This window comes from Populus trichocarpa, unplaced genomic scaffold, assembly GCF_000002775.5.
Source record: "Populus trichocarpa isolate Nisqually-1 unplaced genomic scaffold, P.trichocarpa_v4.1 scaffold_67, whole genome shotgun sequence".
Lineage (NCBI taxonomy): Eukaryota > Viridiplantae > Streptophyta > Magnoliopsida > Malpighiales > Salicaceae > Populus > Populus trichocarpa.
Window position 1 is genome coordinate 134,136 of NW_026291141.1, and position 23,459 is coordinate 157,594.

The window sequence follows — 23,459 nt, forward strand, 5'->3', positions numbered from 1 at the left end:
TGGTTTAACATTGCGGTGTAATGCGATGAAGTTGTTTTTAAAATAATTATAACTTTAAAAGTTGTTTGATTGTCACTATTTAAATATGTTTTTCATCTCAAATTATAGTAAAAATTTAAATAACAAAAATTATTACAACACCAAACACATACTTAACTTTTAATAATTCAACCCCTAAAAATATCACTAGAAGCCAATCTATCTTAAATGTCTTTTTTTTTTTTTCTATTTTTTCTTTTTGTGTTTTGTTAAGATCTTTATTTTTTTCTTGAATAATTTGATATTGAGATTTAGATATGTTGTACACCAAGAGCTCGTTTGTTTTTATATTTCAAATAAAAAATTGTATTTTTTTTTGTTTTTTTCTCCTATTCAAATTATTATTTTTTGTGTATTTCCGGATCATTTTAATATGCTAATATTAAAAATAATTTTTAAAAAATAAAAATATTATTTTAATGTATTTTTAAGTAAAAAATATTTTAAAAAACAATAACAATCACAATATCAAACAAGTTGTAAACTTGGAAAAATGAACCTGCATAACACACAACATAGATCTCTAACTAATTTTAGTTTTTAATAAAATCAAGGAAGGATTTTAAAGACCTGGAATGTAATAGATATTTATAAATTAATTTTATAAAAAGAAACTAAAACCTATTAAAAAAAAATATTGCAGCTCTACACTAAAAAACACTGTTGAATTTCAAAATTATATATATATATATATATATATAGAGAGAGAGAGAGAGAGAGAGAGAGAGAGAGAGAAAGAGTTAGTTCTGGATTTGAATAAAGTTTAGATCCAGTTTTATTGATATTTATACCAGATATTATTACTTATCAGTAAATAACCATTTTTTTAAAAAATATCTAACCATGGAAAGTTTGAATTTCTCTTTCTTTTTTTGAAATTTTAAATTGGAAAGGCTTTGTGTAAACTGTAGAGAGATGGAGGCAAGGGGCCGGGAATACTGTGAACGGCAATAATAGTGTTTCGTGGCCCTGCTGTTCAGCTGACAACAAATCTCCAACGCCTGAGTCTGTGCGCGTAGCTTCACGCTCTTCCAATTGGAATGCTAGACAAGATTTAAATCCTGGTTTAACTACATTGACGTCTACATGTATTCGTTGATGCTCCAACTCTATATCTATAGTTTAAATTTTTTTAATATTACCCCTGTATTATCTAGGAAATAAAACATCATTTCTTTCTTATACTCTCTCTTATTCTTCGATAATCTATCATTTCTCGTCAAAGTAATTTGAAATATAGAAATTGAAAAACTTTAAAGGTGGACTCGTAATTAGGATTCGGTATGTATTTAATCATTAGGGGTAAAATTGAAACTTTTAGAAAACTATAAGGATTGTATTGATAGATTCTAAAAGGCTGTAAATCAAACAATGATGAAACTATAGAGATCAAACTGTAGTTTTTCCAAATTTATTTCCCTGGTCCAAACGATTGAACCACCCAATATCAAGGGTGATTTGCTTCCAGATGAGTTATAAGTGATGTTTTTTATTATTATTTTTGGATTATTTGATGTAATAATTAGAAAAAAAATTTAAAAAAAATTAATATATTTTTAAAAGTAACCATCACTACTATAAAATGTATTTTATCACTAGAATAAATTAAACTAGAGGGAGAGAATTACAATTTAAACAAATATTCATTGAAATGCTATAAACCAAGCAACGTACAATTTGCATGAACAGCGCGAATAAATGATGAGAAGGATTGACTTGCGTGAAAAAGTCACGAGACAAAGAAAGTCAATCATTATTAATTATCATCTTCAATGTTACACCAGATATCACCATCGTGAAAGGATGAAGTTATCATTATCATTACACTTCGTAACTTTTATATCCCATAAAAAAAAAAACAGTTCCTCACTTTTACCCTCTTGAAATCTTCTCTTTGCTCCCTTGACTCGTGCATGGCTGGAAAGTCGTAAGACATGAGTAAATAGGCCATGAGGTTCAACAGCATTAATTGTTTTGAATTATGATAGCATTTATAATTTAAAATATATTTTATTTATAAATTTATAAATGATATATTTTTATATTTTTAAAATTATGTTTTAAATCTGTATATCAAAACAATATAAAAATATATAACAAAATTTATTTTAAACAAAAATAATATTAAACACGGCTTTAATTTATACGGGATAACTCAAGTAATTTGTGATCCAAATATAATATATGTTGTTTTAAATTAAACTAAAAAATATTTTTATCTGATTGAAATCTTAATGACCCGTTGAGATTCGAATTGAAAGTAGTTAGGTAAACTCTAAGATTTTTTTAAAAATAAAATCATAGTTTTTTAAACCAGGATGATTGATGCAAGTTGACTTTGACTTATAAAATAAATGTGGTGGTTCAAGACTCATCCGTGAAAATAAAACCATGGTAGTTGTATGATGGTTAATGCGTGGATTGAGATTTTAGTAATTACATATATTTAAATAAAAAAATAAAGATACTTATAGTATAAAAATTAATATACCAGGTTATAAAAAATTTAATACACTCGCATCAAGTGTACATGTCTGCGTGCCATGTGTTGATTCAATAAATGTATCATTTTGTATTTATCAGAATATAAAAATATATTTTATCGCACGAAATTTGCAAACTTATATATATTAAAATGATTTATTAGGTTGCGTTGAATCATTTTATCAAAATATAATAAATCACAAGAACATGAGGACCTTGCTCTTGATATACGATAACGTTTGAAAAACCATGTTTTATAAAAAATTTAATTTTTTGTATTAACAATTTTTTTTTACATTTTAAATCGTTTTAATACGATAATCTTAAAAATAATTTTTAAAAAATAAAAAATATATTATTTTAATGTATTTTAGCATGAAAAACACTTTGAAAAGCAACCGCAACCACACTTCCAAACAGCCCCGCTAAAACTGTATGCTTTGGATCTTTTATTTTCACAATTTTATTGTTTAATGGTAACTATAACTTTCCGTAGCTAATTCAATTTGCTATAATGTTCTATACAATGCTGTTTTAATACCATGGTGGAAATAATTCTGGTAGAATAACTGGTGGTCCACGCGTCAAAGCACATGATTGTGATGAAACACTAAATGAATATATATAGTACAACTTAATTATTATAAAAATTATTTAAATACTTTTAACTGTTCATGCAAGCAAACTATTATTAAGTTCATGATAATCATCACCATCACCATGTTATGCACAGTTTCGAGATCATAATCATATGCACTCTATAATTCAAACCAACCAAAATGGGGCCATTTGAAGCTGCAGCTTCGTGATATTTTGCCTTCCACGGAGTATGCTCTCACACGAGGCAACATTTCCTCAGTCATTTTTTTTCTTTAATTATTTAAGATTCAATTTGAAATGTTGAAACTCAAGCCTTGTTTTAATATTAAACTCTTCACGCGTTTTTCAGTGGAAATTTCTTGGTAAAAAACAAATTCATAGTTGTAATTCTTGTGCTTTTCTGGGGTGTTTGTGTGTGTGTGTGTGTAAATTATAATGAGGGTAAATTTTTGTTATATGGTGGTACAAAAAAAAAAAAACATTGCTGAATAGAAGTTGTTTCCCTTAAATGGCGATGAAGGCCTGAAATCAAATACAAATTGATTCTCTGTAGAAGAGGAGATGCTATAATTAATTATATTCCTGGATAACACTTCGGTGATTGTCTTTTCTACATGGTAACGATGTTAATTTTTTGTTTGAATATTATTTTTTATTAACGTGGATGTCCAAGCTAATTTGTATATACCTCGACTAATTTCACGGGTCCTGAAGTTAATGACCATGTAAGCCTCCAGTAATCCTGAAATTTATGTAGCTCGAACTGGTGACCTCTAGAAAGTAAATTCAGGACCTCACCAGTTAAGTTATACCATGATTATTTTTTTCAATATTATTGCTTAATGAATTGACTCTATTTTTTTTTCTAGTTAACAGTTCTCGTCTTAAAGAAGTGACTTGATTTGGAGCGGTGATAGCATGACTCTTCGAAGGTATTTGTTTACACGGTAGCTTTGACTTTTAAAACCAACCGGGTAAACATTATGTTTAGTAACGAAAAAAAAACACTTGACCATTTGTGTGGGACCTGTGTATTTTGGGTTGAAACTGCCGGTTCGCACACAGCAGCAGAGAGTTGCTTCTCGCATCTGCCAAGTGAATAATTCACTTTCACGTAAATAGTGCCGTGATTCTAACTACATGGCACTGTTCACGTAAACATTGTCTCCATTATTCACTGGACAGTGTTAGACCCGATAAAAAAAATTTATTTTTTAAAATTGTATTTTACTCGAAAAACTGGTGTTTAATATTATCTAATAACATTACATAAATTAGAAGAACATCACATGATGATATAATATTTGTGGAATTTGATCGCAATTTCAATTTTGTTTCTGATGATATTTTACCTGATTTTGTTGCACGCTCAAAAAACCATGGAAATTATAGTCCTTATCAGATGAATTTTATACGTGATTGAATTGTATATAAGTTAATGGAATAATAAAAAATATTTGATATAAAGTATTATTTATTTAATAATGTAATAATGGTAGTTAAATTTACAACATTTAAATTAAAAACTATCAATATTAATATATATATATATATATATATTAATTATTTTACAACTTCAGTTTGAAAATCATATTTAATCAAACACATTAAATTATTTTTTATTTAATTTTAATTTTAATTATAATTTTATCCAAACATATATAAATATCGTTTGAGTTTCTAGCCTCTAATTCTTCATGCATTTGTTAATGGTGAATTTCCTGGTAAGAGACAATTTCATTTATGTAAATTCTTGTTCTATTTTGGTGTTTATATATTTTAAATATAAATATAACACAAATACTTTTTTTTTTGTTTGACACTAGTTTCTTAGTAGTTAATGGTGGTGATAAATATGTTTATGTCAACAAATAAAGCTGAATCTTGAAAAAAAAAAAATTAGTTTGCTCGGCGCTATAATTGAATTTAAGGTATAAATTAATCCCGATACCAAATAAATTTTTTTTAACAGCTGTTAGATAATTATTTATGTTGCTTCTTGTTTTTTTTTTTTTAATTATAGAACCATGTTTTCTATTTTTATTGCGTGTTTGAGATTAATGTGATGTATAGTGTTTTTAAAATATTTTTTTTTATTTAAAAGTGTATGAAATAATTTTTTAATATTGATATCATCACTTTAAAATCACTTAAATGCATTAAAAAAATATTAATATAATTTTTTTTATATATTAAATGTATTTTAAAAAAATTTAAGAACAATTTTAAACGCATTTCTAAATATTTTTTTAGTTGAGTTAATTGAACACTACGAGATAGCAATAATAAAAAAAAAAGCACCTTTTACCTAAAATCGTATAACATCATTGAACTAATCTACTAATGTAATTAATCACTAATAATAGAGATATTTGATCAATAAAGATAAACAACAAATAGCTGCGTCTACTAATGTAATTAATCACTAATAATAGAGAAATTTTATCAATAAAGATAAACAAAAAATAGCTGTGTATCATTAATTATCATCGCTGATATTATATATACTCAAATAAAAAAATAAAAATGTATACACCCAAGGAATACAAAAAAAAACACAAACATTAGAATTAAAAATAAAATGAAAGTTCATAAGCATTTGACATACATATTAGCATATCTTATATCAATTAATACCTATGTTAGTATTTATTTAACAAAATCTAACAAATCATTTTATTTTTTAAATATATATAAACTCATTTATTCAAATTTAAAAAAACAAAACTAAGTACATCTATTTAAAAAAATCATAGAAGAATTTGCAGTAATTAACACGTCAAAACAGTCATTAAGATAGAAAAAAAAAACAAACCCCACCCAGTCCAAATCGAGTTAAAAATATTACTCTCCCAATTAGATTCCTAAACTCTCAATAAATCTTCAATCAAGTATCGCCATCTATTTCCGTTAACGGATTCCATCCACCCTCACACACTTTCTCATAATTTGCAAAGAGCATAGATGGAGACTTGAATTTCTAATTTCGCAACACTTTAAGGACCCAATTGAATACAAAAACTCTTCAAGGACTCAGTCAAGACCACCCTTATACCTGGAGTACTCTTACAAGGCTTGCCTAAAAATAGTCCCCGTTGTCGCAACCCGTATTGCTATCCATTTCATCCATACCGGGTCGAAAAAAGAAACCATTTCCTTTCTCCGTTGTAAAAAAAAATGCTAAAAAAAAAGCTTCACTGTGAAGCTCTTAAAACTCTCGCTCGCTCGCATAAGCAAAAACCTCTTCTCTCCTCTCTCGTTCGCGTTCGCATGCTTCTTCGATCTCCGCTCTAGGTATCTCTATAGTCTCTCTCTCTCTGATTTATCTTTATCTCCTTATTTTTTCCTAATTTTATCTTAAATTTCATTTCAGGTGAAATTTGTTGATTTTTTAATCACTAGCAGTTTTTCTATTTATTTATTTTCTTTTTTACTCTGCTTGATTGCCTCGGAAACTGTAGAAATGCGAAGAAATATTAGCTTCTAAATTACTATCGCGTTTTTTCAATTTCGCAAAAAAATATTGAAAACCACAACATTTTTTTTTGCAGAGGAAAATCATGCCGGACGTGCAAGCTCTTGTCAATGATTTTCTTATCAAGCTTAAAAAACGGTGATTATTTTTATTATTGTTATACTACCGTGCATAGAGTGATTTTTGTTTGTTTGTAAAAATGAGATTATAGGCTTACTTTTGGTTTCGTTTGGTTATTTGGCAGTAAGATTGAGGGTTCGCAGGCGACGGCGAGGCAGGCTGCTGAACTGTTACGATCAGTTATTTCGCAACAGCGAGTGCCTTACACGAATCAGGCTGGAGCTTTAATTGATGCCGTGAGGGCTGTTGGGGAGCAGCTGATTGCTGCCAATCCTGTCGGTAAGCATTTCATTTACTTTAATAAATAGATACTATATTTGAGTGTTTATGTCCTGGATTGGCGTGTTTTGTGGTTTTCATTGATGTTTGTGTTGTTGGTTGGTTGTGTGTGCTGTTTGCAGAGTTAGCTGTGGGTAATATTGTGAGGCGCGTTTTGCATATTATTAGGGAGGAGGATCTTTCTCTGACGACTGCTGCTATTTCGGGTTTGAATTTATCAGCAGCAAGTGATGGGGATGATGATGATGATGATGGCGAGCGAGATGAGCATACAGTTCTATCAGCTGCTGCTGTTGCTGCTGCTGCGAGAAATGCTTTGCGTCCGCCTTCCTTGCAAACCCTACTGGAGGATATGCCTGAGTCAGTGGCTATTCCTCATACTTATTCATCGGGAGGTGATTCTGAAGGAAAAAGCAAATGTAAGTCTCTCATGGTTGTTCAGAGTTTTTATATCACTGCATCATATCATATGGCAGATTACCACATGCTTCGAAGTTGGATAGATTTTGATTTGGTTGAACGAGTATTTATTGCTGAAACTTGGCTGATTGTTGTGGCATGGCATGTGGGGTGCATGTGCGTGCGAGGAGTATCTTGACATGTAAAGATTTTTTCTATAACAGCTGCTGATAAAAGTTCAAGAACTCGAAGGTTGAAGCATGATGTCATTGAAGCAGTTAACGAGCTTATTCAGGATATTAACACTTGTCATGAACAGATTGCTGAACAAGCAGTGGAACATATTCATCAAAAGTAATTTTTTGCCATCAAGTTCATTTTTTTACCCTATTAGCTCCTTTTCTTTGCTTTGGGTTGCTGGCACTAAAGTTATGGTTAACATTCAAGAATCAATATGATGGTCTTTAGTTTATTATGGTTTTCACTCTAATTTCGCTATGCATACCATGTTTCATTCACGAGCATCCATGGACAAGCTTGTATTCCATAATTGGCTCTCATATTTCACCAGTTGTGTATCTAGTTTGATTCTGAATAGTGCTTTTTGTTTTCACCTAGCATTTAGCATTATGAAAATCATTTTGCTCGAATTAGTAGTATTTGAGTTGAGGTGATTGAGCGAAAGAATTAGAGACAATTGAGTCTATACTGTGGGTTATCATGGGATATTTGGATGTCTTCATTCACCAATTGAGTTCATCTGCTGGTTATTATGGCTAATGGGGTAGCCATTTTTAAATTGGGTGTCATTGCATCACTTTTACTGTCTAGTGAGCTCCTTTTTTGTGCCTTAAGTGTTGGAGTGTGATCTTTGAACTGAAAATTGGAGTTTCAAATGTGGGTGTGACACCATCTTTCAATTTTTGTTATCTTTCCAATATTTTCCAGTCCTAATGTTTTCTGTCAAAGAGAAAAAGTCCTAGGTTCAAGTAAAGTTTCAGATCAGTCATCTCAATTGCATGGATTCTTAATTGCTTATTATATTAATCCATTGCTTTTGACACTTTGTTTTACTGATTCGATTATTAAACATCTTTTCAGTGAGGTGATATTAACTTTAGGTAGTTCAAAGACAGTGTTAGAATTTCTTTATGCTGCAAAGGAGAAGAAAAGATCATTCCGGGTATTTGTTGCTGAGGGTGCTCCAAGGTTTGTACAAGTCACTTTATGTTAGTTACATTGCAAAATAACTTTTTTTAGCTGGTTGGATTTTAGTCTTCTCTTTGTTAAATACAAATTTTCTCATTGGCAATTGGTATTCAACTAGGTATCAAGGGCATCTTCTTGCAAAAGAACTGGTCACAAGAGGTTTACATACCACTTTGATTACTGACTCAGCAGTTTTTGCCATGATTTCCCGTGTGAACATGGTATGAGAGAGTTTAGTTTTTTTCTTTTCTTGTCTATTTTTTTGGTATTGGTCTGCTTACTATTTTGATCCATCTTAAATTTGTTATGGAAAGGTTATAGTTGGAGCTCATGCTGTAATGGCCAATGGTGGTGTGATAGTACCTGTTGGGCTGAATATGGTTGCACTTGCAGCTCAAAAGCATGCTGTACCTTTTGTCGTGCTTGCAGGCAGTCACAAGGTAATTTAGCACAATAATATCCCTTAGAGTTTTGGTAGTGAGCAAGTAAACAAACTGCCATATTTGAATTGCTTGTTCTGTTTTTGCTATTGAATGGCATGCTGCTGTCATACTGCTTAACTTGTGACGGAAAATAATGGCAACTATATAGCAATAAATGGAATGTCTCTTCTGTGGCCCAGAAGATGTTTGTCATTTCCTTCTCTGCATCTTTTTTCTGTTAGTGTTGGTGTTTGTTGCAGGGCCATGTGCCAGCTCATACTGACCTAATGAAACCCAAATAGGCTATAATTTGATTGAACTACAAGCATAAGAATTGCAAGTTATAAAAAATAAGTCCTGCCTTTGGTGCTCCTAAAATCTTAACATTTTGTCTTTTTCTAACTTGTTGCGTTCTTCTGAACTCAGATCATTGTTTATTATATTGATTTCTAGATTTTTTTTTCTAATGTTTAATTTATAGAAATCTAGTACACATAACAGGGATGAAAATGCCCAGGGAGGACAGAAATTTTTTATGAATCCAAACACGAAGACAAATGAAGAAAAACAAATATGGAATTTCTTTGTTTAATTGTAACTGGATGGTGTCAATAGTTAATCCTTGTGTGTTTTGTCTCTGATTTTGTGGCCTTGCTAATTATACAGTCAGTAAAACGACTTGGATAATGTTAATGACTTTTGTGATGGTAGACTTTGAATTTTAAATACTGTTCTGATTCTTGCTTTAATCCTTCGTACACTTGGCTGTTTTTCTTGGATGGCAGCTGTGTCCCTTGTACCCTCACAATCCTGAGGTCTTACTAAATGAATTGAGATCTCCATCCGAGCTTCTGGATTTTGGAGAATTCTCAGATTGCTTAGATTTTGGGAGCGGCACGGGCTCTCCTCTTCTTCATGTTGTCAATCCAGCATTTGATTATGTGCCACCAAAGCTTGTTAGTCTGTTTATCACTGACACGTAAGTTCTAGTACTTTTGAGGACATCTTTTAATGTTAACCACTGATGCAAATCATTGATTAGAATAATACTTATTCCACTAAACAGTGTTAGGTCTCTGGTGCCAAATCAGATGGATTTGATATAATTATGTCAAGTTCCAACTTCCAAATCTTAAATTATTTATATTTTCATCTCATGCAATTCTAACCGCTGTTAATTTCTAATTACTTCACAGTGGAGGGCACAATCCATCATACATGTACCGACTCATTGCAGATTATTACTCCGCCGATGATTTGGTGGTGCGAAGAAGGGTTGCTTTGGGAAATTGAGCTCAAGTCACTTTTGTTTACAATATTATCTGTAAGTTTCCTCATTCATGTTGCTTTGTTAATGGAAGAATAGAGTTTGCCAAGTACATACAGATTTTCACCATGAAGAAAGTTTGCTATCTGAAGCACAAATCATGCTATCTTTCTTGTAGTCTTTCACTGAACAAATGGAAATGGAATCTGTTAGTTGCTAGAATGACATTTCTCATCATCTCAATTCCCTCTCAGTTATTTCTTGTCTTTCTCTGTATGAATTTGCTGCCCCCTCCCCCTGCATTGTTGCTGAAGTTGTTTTCATTTCTCTCATCTACCGTGGCTGATCTCAATTCAGATTGCTTTTCACAAATTATGCATCGCAAAAGGATAAATGTTTGGGTAATGCCTGCCCTTATGTTGTATATACATTGCGATTCCATTATGGAACATAAGCTGTATCCATAGTGTCCACATGAGGGTATCTCATGACCACTTAAAACTCAACTTCTTTGTTTCTCTTTTGTTGCAATTATGGTAAATTATGATAGCTTATAATGCTTAGCAAGTGGTTGCAAATACCAATAACTTCAACTTTCTTGGGACATAATAGGGCCATTGCTCGTTGTCGCCTCTTTTCTGATATTTTCCTGTTTTCACCTTTCAGGTAGTTTAGGAGTTACCATGGTAAGAAGTGATGGATGAGGATAGAGTAATTTTGTCTCAGTGTATGGAAGCATTTAACCATTGTTTATGCTGGAAGAGAAGCAAACTTGTTGATAGGGGGCAATGCGAGGGGTAGACTAGCCAGGAAATGACCATTTTTTTTAAATTATTATTGAAGCAAAGGGCTAAGAGCTAAGAGCTACACTGAGAAGGAACGAATGCCATGATGGTTGTAGCAAGTTATAAACTGTGAAAAGGAAAGGAAAAAGGAGCAACAGGTTATATCGAGTTTAATCGAAAACTTGAGAACAATTTGCACGTGGAGAATGCGATGGTTAGTGGGCTGTGTCGTGTGAGCACATTTGAAAGTACTATGGTTTATTAGTTTTTGTTAGGAGGAGTTTTCGGTTTCCAATACCTGAAGTTTTTTGTTTTTTTTTTAAAAATCTTTGTATTTATATTTACTTCTCCTTTTATCTTTAATTTCTCATGAATATAAATAAAAGTACCAGATTAATTTGAAAAACTTGAGCTTGATTAGGGTTGGGTTTTAAGAGACTCTTTTCAAGTGTGTTTTTTAAAATATATTTTTATTTAGAAATGTATTAAAATATTTATTTTATTTTATTTTTGATATTAATATAATTAAAAAGTAAATTAAAAATTAAAAAAAATATTTTTTTAAAAAAACATGATATAATTGTAAAATAAAAAAAAATAACATTGATAAAGTCAAAACCTAGTTGATCAATAGGGTTGATTTATGTTCTAGTTGCCAAATAAACCCAGTTCAAACTTGTTGAATCAATATTAAGGAAATTGGAATTTTGAAGTTCAAATTTATTTGATCAACATGAAGTACTTTTTTTTAAATGAAAGATGTTTTAAAAAAATAATTAGCTTGATAATATGTGAGTTTATCCAATAACCTAATAATTTGGTTTTTTAGGAGCAGTTACAAACCACTCTGATAACATCCATGTTGAATAAGGAGAGAGACTATTGATCACTTGTAAATTCTTCGGAATGTTCAAACTGACAAAAAGAGAGTATAGAAGTTGATTTGATGAAATATTAAAATATAGGGACCAAACATGATTTTTATCAACATAGTAGTCACTCACATACACGTGCTTTCACCTAGCAAGCCGGCAACACAATTCCCAGTCCAACTTCCATCCTTGCCGGTGACGGAATATAGCCCCCACCAATCACATTCCTCCACCTCATCCTTTCCCTTCCGTTCCTCTCCCATCACTTGTCTCCTCTTCACCGTCACCGTTTCTTTCCCGTCAACCATAAAAAACCCCACACCTTGAAAAAAAAAAAAAAACCTGCTCTCTCTCATCAGAATCATCAAAATCAGATCTGATTGTTATTTCATCGACTGCCGATCATGGAAGACGACGATGAGATACAGTCACACTCAAACACCACCGAATATTCCTCACCGTCACCACCACCACCGAACGGAAGAATCACCGTATCTGCTCCCGCCGCCGTGCATCCACAGCCGGCACCACCGCCACCGCAACAGAACAACAAGAACCGCTTAGCACTTGTTTTGCCGACGAAGCCGAAAGTGAACGGAGGCGGAGGAGGAGGAGGAGGAAGAGAGGACTGCTGGAGCGAAGGAGCAACGGCGGTGTTGATCGACGCCTGGGGAGAAAGGTACTTAGAGCTAAGCAGAGGGAATTTGAAGCAGAAGCATTGGAAGGAGGTAGCGGAAATTGTAAGTAGTAGAGAGGATTATTCTAAGTCTTCGAAAACTGATATTCAATGTAAGAATAGAATTGATACCGTGAAGAAAAAGTATAAATTGGAAAAAGCTAAAATTGCTTCAGGTGGAGGGCCGAGTGGTTGGCCTTTTTTTGATCCTTTGGATAGATTAATTGGCTCCACAGCCAGGATTCCTGTTGTTGGAAATGGTAATGTGGGCAGTAAAATTCCTACTAGGGTTCGTAGTGGTAGTAGGAGGGGTGGTGTGAATCAGTATCATTTTCGGAATCAGAATGTGAAAATTCGGATTCTGAAACATGAGGATGATGAGGATGATGAGGAGGAGGGTGAGGAAGAGGAGGGGGGTGCGGAATCGGATGATAGTTTTCCGCCGATGAAGAAGAGGAGAGTGGTGGTGGAGAGGGAAGTGAGGGGGAAAGTGGGGAAGGAAAAAAGAGGAGGAGGGTGGGGGAATTCGATCAGGATGTTGACGCAAGCAATGGTGAAGTTTGGGGAAGCCTATGAGCAAGCTGAGAGTGCCAAGTTGCAGCAAGTGGTGGAGATGGAGAAGACGAGGATGGAGTTCGTGAAAGAGTTGGAGTTACAAAGGATGCAGTTTTTTATGCAGACACAGATGGGGATTTCGCAGTTGAAGAACGCGAGAAGGGGAGGGAATGCTACCAGTAATCATTACCATCATCAATACCATCGTCATCATACTGGTAACAATATTAATGCTAGCAATAATGTTAACAACAGTGATAGTGATAATTAAGTTAATGTAGAGTTGTTGGTTAGTGTTAAAATTTTAGAATCTTAGATTTTATTAGGTTTGTGTGTTTTGTAGTAGAAGAATGCCCCATTAAGGGTGGAGATTTATAATGTTAGCTGTGTTGCTTCTGGTGTTTAATTTGGAGTACAGTGATGTGATTTCATACTTATTTGTGTCAGCATGCATTTTGCAAAGGGCGCTAGCTTGATTAATAGTTTTTTAGAGAGTCTGTTAACGTAGCAGATGTGAAGTTTACATTTCAAGGGACGAGTTCTAGTTCTACAGTTACTGCTTTAATTTGTCAGCGGCATCTTTACTCAATTTCAGCAAGCGATTGTCTGATGTTCATCTATAATAGCAGCAGATAACTTATTGTAGCCGAAGAAAAGCTATTATAAAGAATGGTATGCGAGAGCGATTTCAGAGTGACCCATCAAACGAGAGAGAATTTCTGTCTCTTCTCAGCACTGTGTCCTCTCCTCTCTCCCCTCTCTTCTTGCTTCCTCCCCATGAACCCCCATCCTCCTTCCGTTCTTTTCTTTCAATCTATTGGAGCAGCTGTTGTATTGAACTTCATTGGTGAAACTGCTTGCCTACAATATTTGTGTTTTGACCTTCATTGGTGTTCTATGGCTTTGTTGCCACCTTCTAGCCTTTTGGTGTTGCACGGTGCCGCTGCTTTTTGGCTCTTGATTTCTTCATAGAAATGCTGTTCCCTCATCCCTGGTGTTACACAGGCAGCTGCTGGCTCCTCTTGTATCTTTTGGGTTTTGGCTTCGTTTGGTTCCTGCCATTGTCTATTCTCCGGTCTGTTCTCATAGTCAGATGCTTCCTCTGTTTTCTCCTGGCATTAAAATTACAGCTCACCGTCAAATCTTATTGATGATATATACCTTTGGTCATTTTCATGAATGGTGCTTGGTGATGTCTTCTAGTGTTCGCAGTATCGTAATTTGCTGGAGTTTTTGTAGTATTTGAATTGTGGGTGACTGAGCTGCAGAATTTGTGCAATTGAATTGAATCCGTGCTATGGGTTATCATGTCATATCATCATTCATCAACAATTAATTGAATGGGTTTCTACATGAAATATTTTTAGTTTCTTAATCAATAATTTGAAGTTTTTAATTGGAAGTCAAATTATTCTCAGAGAATGATATAATTAAACTAAATCTTGGTTAATTGATTGCTAGCAGAAGTGTAAATTTACATGGCTTGAAAATGAAGCTTATCTTCCACTTAGTTTTATCAAATAATATAATTTTTAAATAAATTATTTATAGAATAATTTTGAATGATATAAATCAATAGATGTCAAAACATTCAGTTTTGTTGTACCTAGGTCCCTTTATATTACTAACAGCAATATTACGTGTCATGTTTATAAATTCCAAACCTCTCATTTGAAACTAACGCTTTGTATGTTTTTTATAAAATAAAATAAATCCTAAACTTCTTATGGACTAAAATGTTTTTATAGAAAATATGAGGATTAAAAAACATTCATGAACATATAAGAAAAGCTATTTTTTTTCTCTGTGGGCTAGGTATGACGTATGCAGGTATGGATATGGGTCTGGGCTTAGAATGATAGATATGGGTCTAGTAGGAGCACAATATTTTTTTAATGGTAAGGAATGAGCTACGCCTACCAGGCTGGTTGCTCAGTCCATTCACCTCTCTACTTGAGGCTTGTATAGTTTATTGAAAAAAAAATAAACTTGTATTGTTTTTTTTTTTCTAGAATCATTTCTTTATAAAGCATGAAATTGTAACCAAATTTGCAATATCTATATAAAATAAAAGCAATAATCTTTTTTCAAAAATTCTACCATCTTCCTCGACCAAAATATTTTTTTATGTTTCTATACATATTATAATTAGTTACAAATATAATACCCAATTTAATAAAATCATATGAACAAAATTCCAAGACTTTCCATGGACAAAACCCAATTTAATATATATATATATATATATATATATATATATATATATTTAAATTTAATCACGTCAATTTATTTTCTCTTTACATTATAAATAAAAAATTCAATAAGAGATGAGAAATAAAATTAGAGGAAAAAAATAAAAATAAAAAAATCTTAAATGAAAAAAAATTAAAGGGAATGAAATTAATTATCGGTGTATTAGGCGCTGCTTTGCTATGTATTATTTATAGTGCCACTCTAAAAAATACTTTATTTGAAGATAATGATGGTGCAAATATACGAATTATTTGCTAATTTTTTTCATATATGGTATTAAATCAAGAAATATTTTTATAACTTTTTTAGATTGACACGAGATGAACTGAATTCATCCAAGTAACCTGATACTTAACCAGGCCAGAATGAATAAATATGCTTTTCATTTGTTCGTCTTGGTCGTTTTTTTTTATTCTAATAAGTAAGAGACTCAGACAGACAAGTCTTAAATAAAATGAGTCACTGACTCTTCGTGATATACAAACTCATTTATTAAATCCCTTACCAAATAACCTCTTCGTGACTCCAAAAGGCAGATAGCTAGATAGTTAGAAACAAAGCGAGCTCAATCGACCATGTCTCTCATGGTTAGGCCTCCAAACTGAGGCTGTAACGAGCCGAGTTAAAGCCTGGATCTACAAACACTGAAGAAATTTCATGGGAAATGGGTTGATGTCAGAGGGAGAAATTTCTGTGCTGATCCCAGCCATGTTGTTGACACTGGACAGCTTGAGAGACTTCTTCAACCACCAATCAAATTATTCTTATTTACTTTCTGTGCAGCTTGGCACGGTTTTGCTGTCAAAGTTCAGAAACCCTAGCTATTAGAATAGTCAAGTGTTTATCTTTATATTTTAAATTATTTTTTTAAATTGACTCCACAAGAGAGAGATGCCATCCACGCAATACAAAACTCTCGAAAAAATAATGATCGTGCCACCGCCGGTGGTTGTGCTGTTCTATCAAATCACAAGCCACACGAGTAGCTGATTAGAAAGATTTTTTATGGGACCCAGTCGTGACAGGGGCTGTTTTTGTGTTTTTTCTTTCAATCATGGCTAGATAGTAGGCATGGCATGATTGACGAATGATTGGGGAAGGGGCAATGGGAGCCACATGATCCTTTTCATGGTTGTTTCTTGCCTGTAGAAAGAAGATCATGCCATCACGGATCTTACGGGATAGGTATCTTGCTCGGTGTTGATTTACAATAATGGCTGCACATGAACCCGTCCAGCAGAACAAATCCCAACAAGTAATTTTCCTCACTGGTTCTATAATGTCTCTGGGTGGGTGCATCTGTGCAAGTGCCTTGTAAAATTGCCTTATTCAGTAGTATTTGTAATTTTGTGTAGAGCTGGTATCATTCTTTGAAATCATAGTTATTACGTCATTGAGTTAACTCGTGTGTTAATTATAGGATCAATCATTTTACTTTGTTTTTTTTCTTTAAAAAGAACAAAATTTCTTGTATTGACCTCAGTGTATTTAGATAAGATTTTATCAGTACAGTTGGGTAATTAAGAATCTAGTTGAGTCAAATGGTTTTTGATCATATTAATGTTTTTTCTAGTTGAATTTTAAACATGATCTAGATTAGACTCTAGATTATGAATTCCATGTATTAACTCACCATCAAATTTAACAGCTTTGCTATATTTTGGAATAACATATATATAAATAAAAAAATTAATATATTTTTAAAACATATTTAAAAAAACAAACAATATTTTACTCACAAACAGATTGCATCTTAAACTCCAAGTTTCCAACAACTAAACAATATCTACATTCAATTAGAACTTGTGGTATAATTACCTGACAACGAAATAAAAAAGAAGAAGTAGGAACCCCCCTGGATCTAGGAAATTTCTATTAGGCCTGCAACCTGAGGCTATAACGAGCTTTGGATCTACACACAGGGAAGCGTAATTTTAAAAGACCATGATCCAGATCAACGGCTGAAATCCAATAACTCAAGTAATGGTGACACGTTGCCAGAAGTGAAAGACAGCTGGTCTCCAGTACGAAGAGAGACAGCAGCGTTTTCTCGTTGTTTATTTTGGAGTGTTTGTCTTCATTGTTTCATGGGAAATGGGCTGATGACAGAGGGAGAAATTTCTGTGCCGATCCACTGGACAGAGAGACTTCAACCACCAATCAAATTATTCTTATTGACTTTCTGTGCAGTTTGGCACTTTCCTATGCTCATTCTCTCTTAGCACCACAAACACTTGGTATTTTAAAAAGAGAAACTAAGCACGGTTTCGCTCATTCTTGTCGTTGTTTTCGTATTTTAAAAGAGCTTTTAAGGATTTTAAATTTTTTTTATTTTCAATCAAATTTTTAATTGTCTCCATAATAGAAAGATACAAAACTCTCGAAAAAAACAATGATCGTTCAACCACCGGTGGTTGTGCTGTTTTATCGATATCACAAGCCACGCGAGTAGCGTGATTAGAATGATTTTGTATGGGACCCAGTTGTGACATCAGCTGTTTTTGTGTTTTTTCTTTCAATCATAGCATGATAGTAGGCATGGCATGATTGATGATTGATGGGGGAAGGGGAAATGGGAAATGGGAGCCCCATGATCCATTTCATGGTTGGTTTTTTTTTTATTAACGTGGTTTTACTGTCGGTTTGCTTCTATTTTAACTAATTTTACAAATCTAAAATATAACCAATTAACCTGCTCTTGTATTATTTTATTTCACGGTTGTTTCCTGCGTGTGGAAGATCATGCCATAACAGATCTTACGGGTTCGATATCTTACGGGTTTGATTTGCATTTATATGGATCACTGACCTGCTGGTGAGCATTACCAAGCATGTTCTGCAGCCGAAGCTGGACATACTACCTGCTGAGCAGAAGCAAAAACTGGTGGATAAGTATAAGATGAATAACATTATAAAAGGGGACATACTCTTGCTTTCAGCATCCTCGTGTGGATTTAACTAGCACTCGTCTCATTTCACAGTTACAGGCCTCCCTGTTCCCAGAAATTAGCTCAATGCTCCTTTTAGTTCCACAAGATTTAATTTTGGTGGAATCTAATTAATAACAGATAAAAGCAACATTCATAAGCAGATTGTTTCAGAGCTCTTAACTGCAAGTTCAGGGGAAATGCATTTAAGCCTGGAACGGTGCGGGGCCTGTATCTATGTTTATGCCTAAGAATAGTTTCTCTTAAGTTATGATTAGAAGTATAAATTTGAAGTCACAAGCTAGCAGTGATGGTGAATTGTGTTTGAACTCTTTGCATTTCATCATCCTCTACTGCCATGACACGTCCTAGATGACTGGATGCTGTGGATGTGACCTGGACCATAGCTTGATGTAAACAGGTCAGTTTCCTTTCCTACCCTTTTGTGCAGGTGCCTTGTTAAATTGCGTGAGTCATTATCGGTAATTTTGTGCAGAACTGTTATTATTCTTTGAAATCATTTTGGTCGATGAATTTGGATTATTTGGTCGATGAATCATTTTATTAAAATGATTTTTTTTTTTTTTTAAACAAATTCCTTAATATTTATTTAATCAAGTTTAAATCAGATTTTTATCAGGTCAAATAAATCATTAAAAATTCAATTGAGATAATAAGATTTTATCATATCACCATTTTTTCTAATTCAATTTTAAACCTGGTTTATATCAATATCTGGAGGATGTGCTTTCTATATGAAATCAGTATGCAGGAAAGAGTTTAAAAACTATATTATATATAGAAAAAAGATTTTGAAATAAAATGATCCATATATATATATATATATAAAACCCTCAAGGTCTAGTGTCCACAGGTGAAAGCATGAAGTGAAGGGTTCTTCTGCATTATTAGCACAAGTGAAAAGAAAGATTATCTTGGGCCTATAATAAAGTTATTCCAACCAAACCCTCTTTTTCGACCGATGGGGTCTCTTGGCAAATAAAACAAGGACAGACCGATGGGGTCTCTTGGCAAATAAATTATAATTAATTTTTTTTATAGATATTTTATCTTTTGATTCTGTAAAATTTAATCTTTCCTTTAGCTTCTACAACAATTTGATATTTGAATTTAGTTTTTATAATTTTTGTTATATTTTGAAGTAATCGTATAATTTCAAGAAGATATTTATTTATTTTTTACTATATCTATTCACTTTCTGCAATTTATTATTTTATTTTTTTGTTGCTTTTGCGTTCTGTTTTGTTATGAACAAGCTCCCATTGCTGTTTCTGATGACAAACATTGATAAATTTGTTATTGCCTCCTTGACTTTAGGTATATATTTAAAAATTATAAATCATTTACATATATAAATTTGAATACCAAAATTAATCAAGTTGGAGAATATCACTTCCACCTTCATTTTCAAACAAGGAAGGTTTTTTTTTATCCATTATTATGAAAACAAAAATCTCTCCTATTCACTTTTATTCAGGTAAATGGATGTGAGCGGGTTCAATTATCATTTCTAAAATTAATTGAGCTCAAGTTATCGATAAATGTACTAGGAAATCAAGTTTAGGTATCTTAAATTATTCATTCTGAGCGTTGTTGCCACCCACCTTCCCGTGGCTCCATGTTCCTGCTCCAAACCATTCATATAGGTATCTTAAATAGTGTAGCCTGAGCTTTACCGGTTATGCTTTTTAATATATTTTTAAATAAAATATATTTTTTAAAAATATTAAAAAAAACAAACATTACTATACTGTCAACATTGCATCTGACGCTTTAAATTCCAACAATGAGTACCCGATTAAACAATATCTACATTCAATTAAAACTTATGGTATAATTACTTGACAGCGAAATAAAGAAAAGTAGGAACCCTGTAATATCTAGGAAATTTCTCTGCTCTTTAAATTAGGCGTACAAACCGAGGCTGTAATGAGCCCTGAATCTACACAGAAGAAATTTCGTGGGAAATGGGTTGATGTCAGAGGCAGACAGGGTAAAGTAATTTCAGAAGACCATGACTCAAATCAGCGGCTGAAATCCAATCACTCAAGGGATAGCGGCACGTTGCCATGAGTGGGAGACAGCTGGTCTCCAGTACGAAGAGAAACAGCAGCGTTTTCATTGTTTTAAAAATGGAGTGTTTGTTTTTTTGAGTGTCTTTGTTCTCGTGATAGCTATTGTGGTGGTGGATGTTTAAAAATGATTGGGTATCTTATTAATTGTAAAAACAATTGATTGTTTTTTTTTTTTTGATGAAGTTGTCGGTGTGGATGAGAAAATACTGAGATGCTGTTTGGTAATGTGGTTGCGGGTGAGGTTCACCCGCAACCACATATTTGAGTGTTTGGTAACAGAGGAAAAATTGATTTTTGTTGGTGGACCCACCAATTTTAACTGTTGCACCACAGGTTTGGAGAAGCAGCAAAATGCTGCTTCTCGTTGTGATTTTCTCTTAACAGTGGAGCATGGCTCCACTGTTCAGTGAACAGTGGAGCCATGCTCCACTGTTGCACTGTTCACGTGAACAGTGCTTCATACTGTTCACGTGAACAGTTGTTATTTATTTTTTTTTTTTGAAAAACTAGTGTGGTTAATTTATTTCACCCGCACTGTTCACGTGAACATGAACTTCTAATTTTTTTTTTGTTTTTTAAAAAAATTAGTTTAAGGTGAATTAAATTTACTCGTACTGTAATTTCAATTTTATTCCTGATAATATATTACCTAATTTTATTGCACGCTCAAAAAATCATGAAAACTGTAGTTCTTGTCGAATAAATTTTGGACGTAATGAAATTATAATTTTTTTTAAAAAAAATTGAGTTTTACTTGAAAAACTAGTATTTAATATTATTTAATAATACTATATAAATTAGAAGGATATCGCATGATAACGTAACATTTGTGAATTTTGATCGCAATTCCAATTATGTTCTTGCCGGGTCCGACTCAGTTAAAAAAAATTCAGTTTTTATTTTTATTTTAATTGTGTTTTATTCATTAAATTAGAAGGATATCGCTTGATGACGTTACAAAAAAATTCAATTTTTGTTGTTGCGTGCTTAAGAAACCATGAAAAATATAGTCATTGTTGGATAGATTTCGTATGTGATGACATTGCATGTAGTTTAATGGAATAATAAATAAATTTTGATATCAATATTATTTATTTCATGATGTAATAATAATAGTTAAATCTACAATATTTAAATTAAAAATATTTTTAATTATTTTATAACCTCAATTTGAAAAGCATTTTTTTAACCAAACACATTAAACTACTTTTTCTTCAACCTCAATTTCAACCACAGTTTTAACCAAACACCTATTTTTTCAAACCAACCTCAACTAAAAGTACTTTTTTTAAAACAACTTTTTTTAAACCACAACCACAACAGCAACCGCAATACCAAACACACCCTGAGTTTGTAGCTTAGTAAAAACATGTTGATGTTACTTTTTATTAGCTCATGGTTGGCCCGTAAATTGTAATGGGTCCCACAATCACAAACCTATGATTCACATGTAATTTATGTTTTATATATTTTTTTTTAATTATTATTTTTATATTTTTATACCATTTTCATTTTAAAAATTTTAAAATTAAAAAATATTATTTTAATATATTTTTAAATAAAAAATACTTTAAAAAACAATAATATCAATGAATGTTTTATAAATTCTTTACAATCGCTTTTACATTTTTTTAGATCACATTTAAGAATGAGGGACACCACAATAAAGTCCGTTGTTGCTACATGATTAAAGGTAATTGTCTTGCATTTACCTTTAAAACTGCTATCAAGAATTAATTAATTGCGTCAATTCAATTCTTGCTATTGACATTGATACCAAACATGTTAATTCATGGTATAATTAAGCAATTCAATACAAATTTACTAATATAATTTATTTCGGCTTAAACCTTTGAATATAGCCAAACTCAGAGGTTATGCAAGTGAAATACCTTAATAATTAAATTAAAAAAAGAAAACAAAATATAATGTATAAAATATAATAATACAATGTATAATTTATAATTTATTTATTTGCTTTATCAATGAAAAGTGATGGAAGGAGGGAGAGAGAAGAAATAAAGTGAAGTCTTCTGTTGCCTGATCACATCACGTGAAGAGCTTGGCATTTAGTGAAGTTTTTCCGATCAAACCCACTTTTTTCAAAGATGGAATTTCTTGGAAAATAAATGAAAGACAAACCGAGTAAAATGGAGTCCACAGCATAGAAACAGGAGCCGAGATTGAAACAGGAAATGCAAGAAAAAGAAGATGGGCCCTTGTTTTCTCTTTTTATGGCCGGCGACCGGATATTTACAATTTTGCGGTCACTTATTGTGTCCATGTCATTTTGTGTAATCGCCCAGCTACCGGTACTATTTTAACACTGTTAAAAGTCTAAATAATCAACATTTCCCCAATTTATCTCTAAAAAAAATTCACTTCAATTAATAGCAACTTTTTTTTATTTCTTATGTCAATGTTTACCTCTTTTTGATAAACTCGTATGTTTTTGTACCAGAGGTCTAAAATTATTCTGTCCAGTTATTGCTTATTTAAATTCATTAAAATGTTTTAAATAACTTTTTTAAATTTTAATCCCAGAGTTTACATACATAATACATGAGTTATATACATTATGATTCAAAATATTGTTATAACTAAATTAAAAAAAAATACAAATGATCAAACCATTGATGCTGGTGATGCTCTCGTCTCCAGAATGGTCCGCTTGTACTTGGCTGATGGAGCTGAGGGAAAGCCATTGGCTGCAGAGTGCGCACTGTGATTTTCGCGAAATGAATTAGGGCAGGGAGCTTTTTAGAAGCAAATTTTGTTCTCCATCATTTTGTAAATTCTCGCAGCTGCTTGTTAGACGCCATAAATAGTCTAATTTTGTTGTTGAGATTTTTTATTTTCTGTATATGAATTTAGAGTTAATTTCTTGAATATTAAGTTTTCTGATTTTTCTATATGATTAATTTTTTAAGTTGATTTGATTAGTATTATTGTACTCTTCTCATTCTCAATAAAAAAAAAAAGAAAAAAAAACCAGAAGAGT

The 23,459-nt window shown here is 32.3% G+C and overlaps 2 protein-coding genes across 2 annotated transcripts; both read left to right on the plus strand.

Annotated features, from left to right (window-relative positions):
• The first annotated feature begins 6,249 nt into the window (after positions 1-6,249).
• Positions 6,250-11,485, plus strand: LOC7462782 (uncharacterized). Its single transcript, XM_002304752.4, has 11 exons — positions 6,250-6,417; positions 6,675-6,736; positions 6,843-6,997; positions 7,120-7,416; positions 7,621-7,750; positions 8,498-8,605; positions 8,724-8,826; positions 8,920-9,045; positions 9,813-10,006; positions 10,224-10,351; positions 10,961-11,485. Exons 2-10 carry the CDS (start codon positions 6,684-6,686, stop codon positions 10,318-10,320), a joined length of 1,263 nt encoding a protein of 420 aa, XP_002304788.1. The 5' UTR covers positions 6,250-6,417; positions 6,675-6,683; the 3' UTR covers positions 10,321-10,351; positions 10,961-11,485.
• A 519-nt stretch (positions 11,486-12,004) lies between these two features.
• Positions 12,005-13,615, plus strand: LOC7462781 (trihelix transcription factor ASIL2). The gene has a single exon (XM_024597013.2). The coding sequence runs from the start codon at positions 12,356-12,358 to the stop codon at positions 13,451-13,453; it is 1,098 nt and encodes a 365-aa protein (XP_024452781.1). The 5' UTR covers positions 12,005-12,355; the 3' UTR covers positions 13,454-13,615.
• The last annotated feature ends 9,844 nt before the right edge of the window (positions 13,616-23,459 follow it).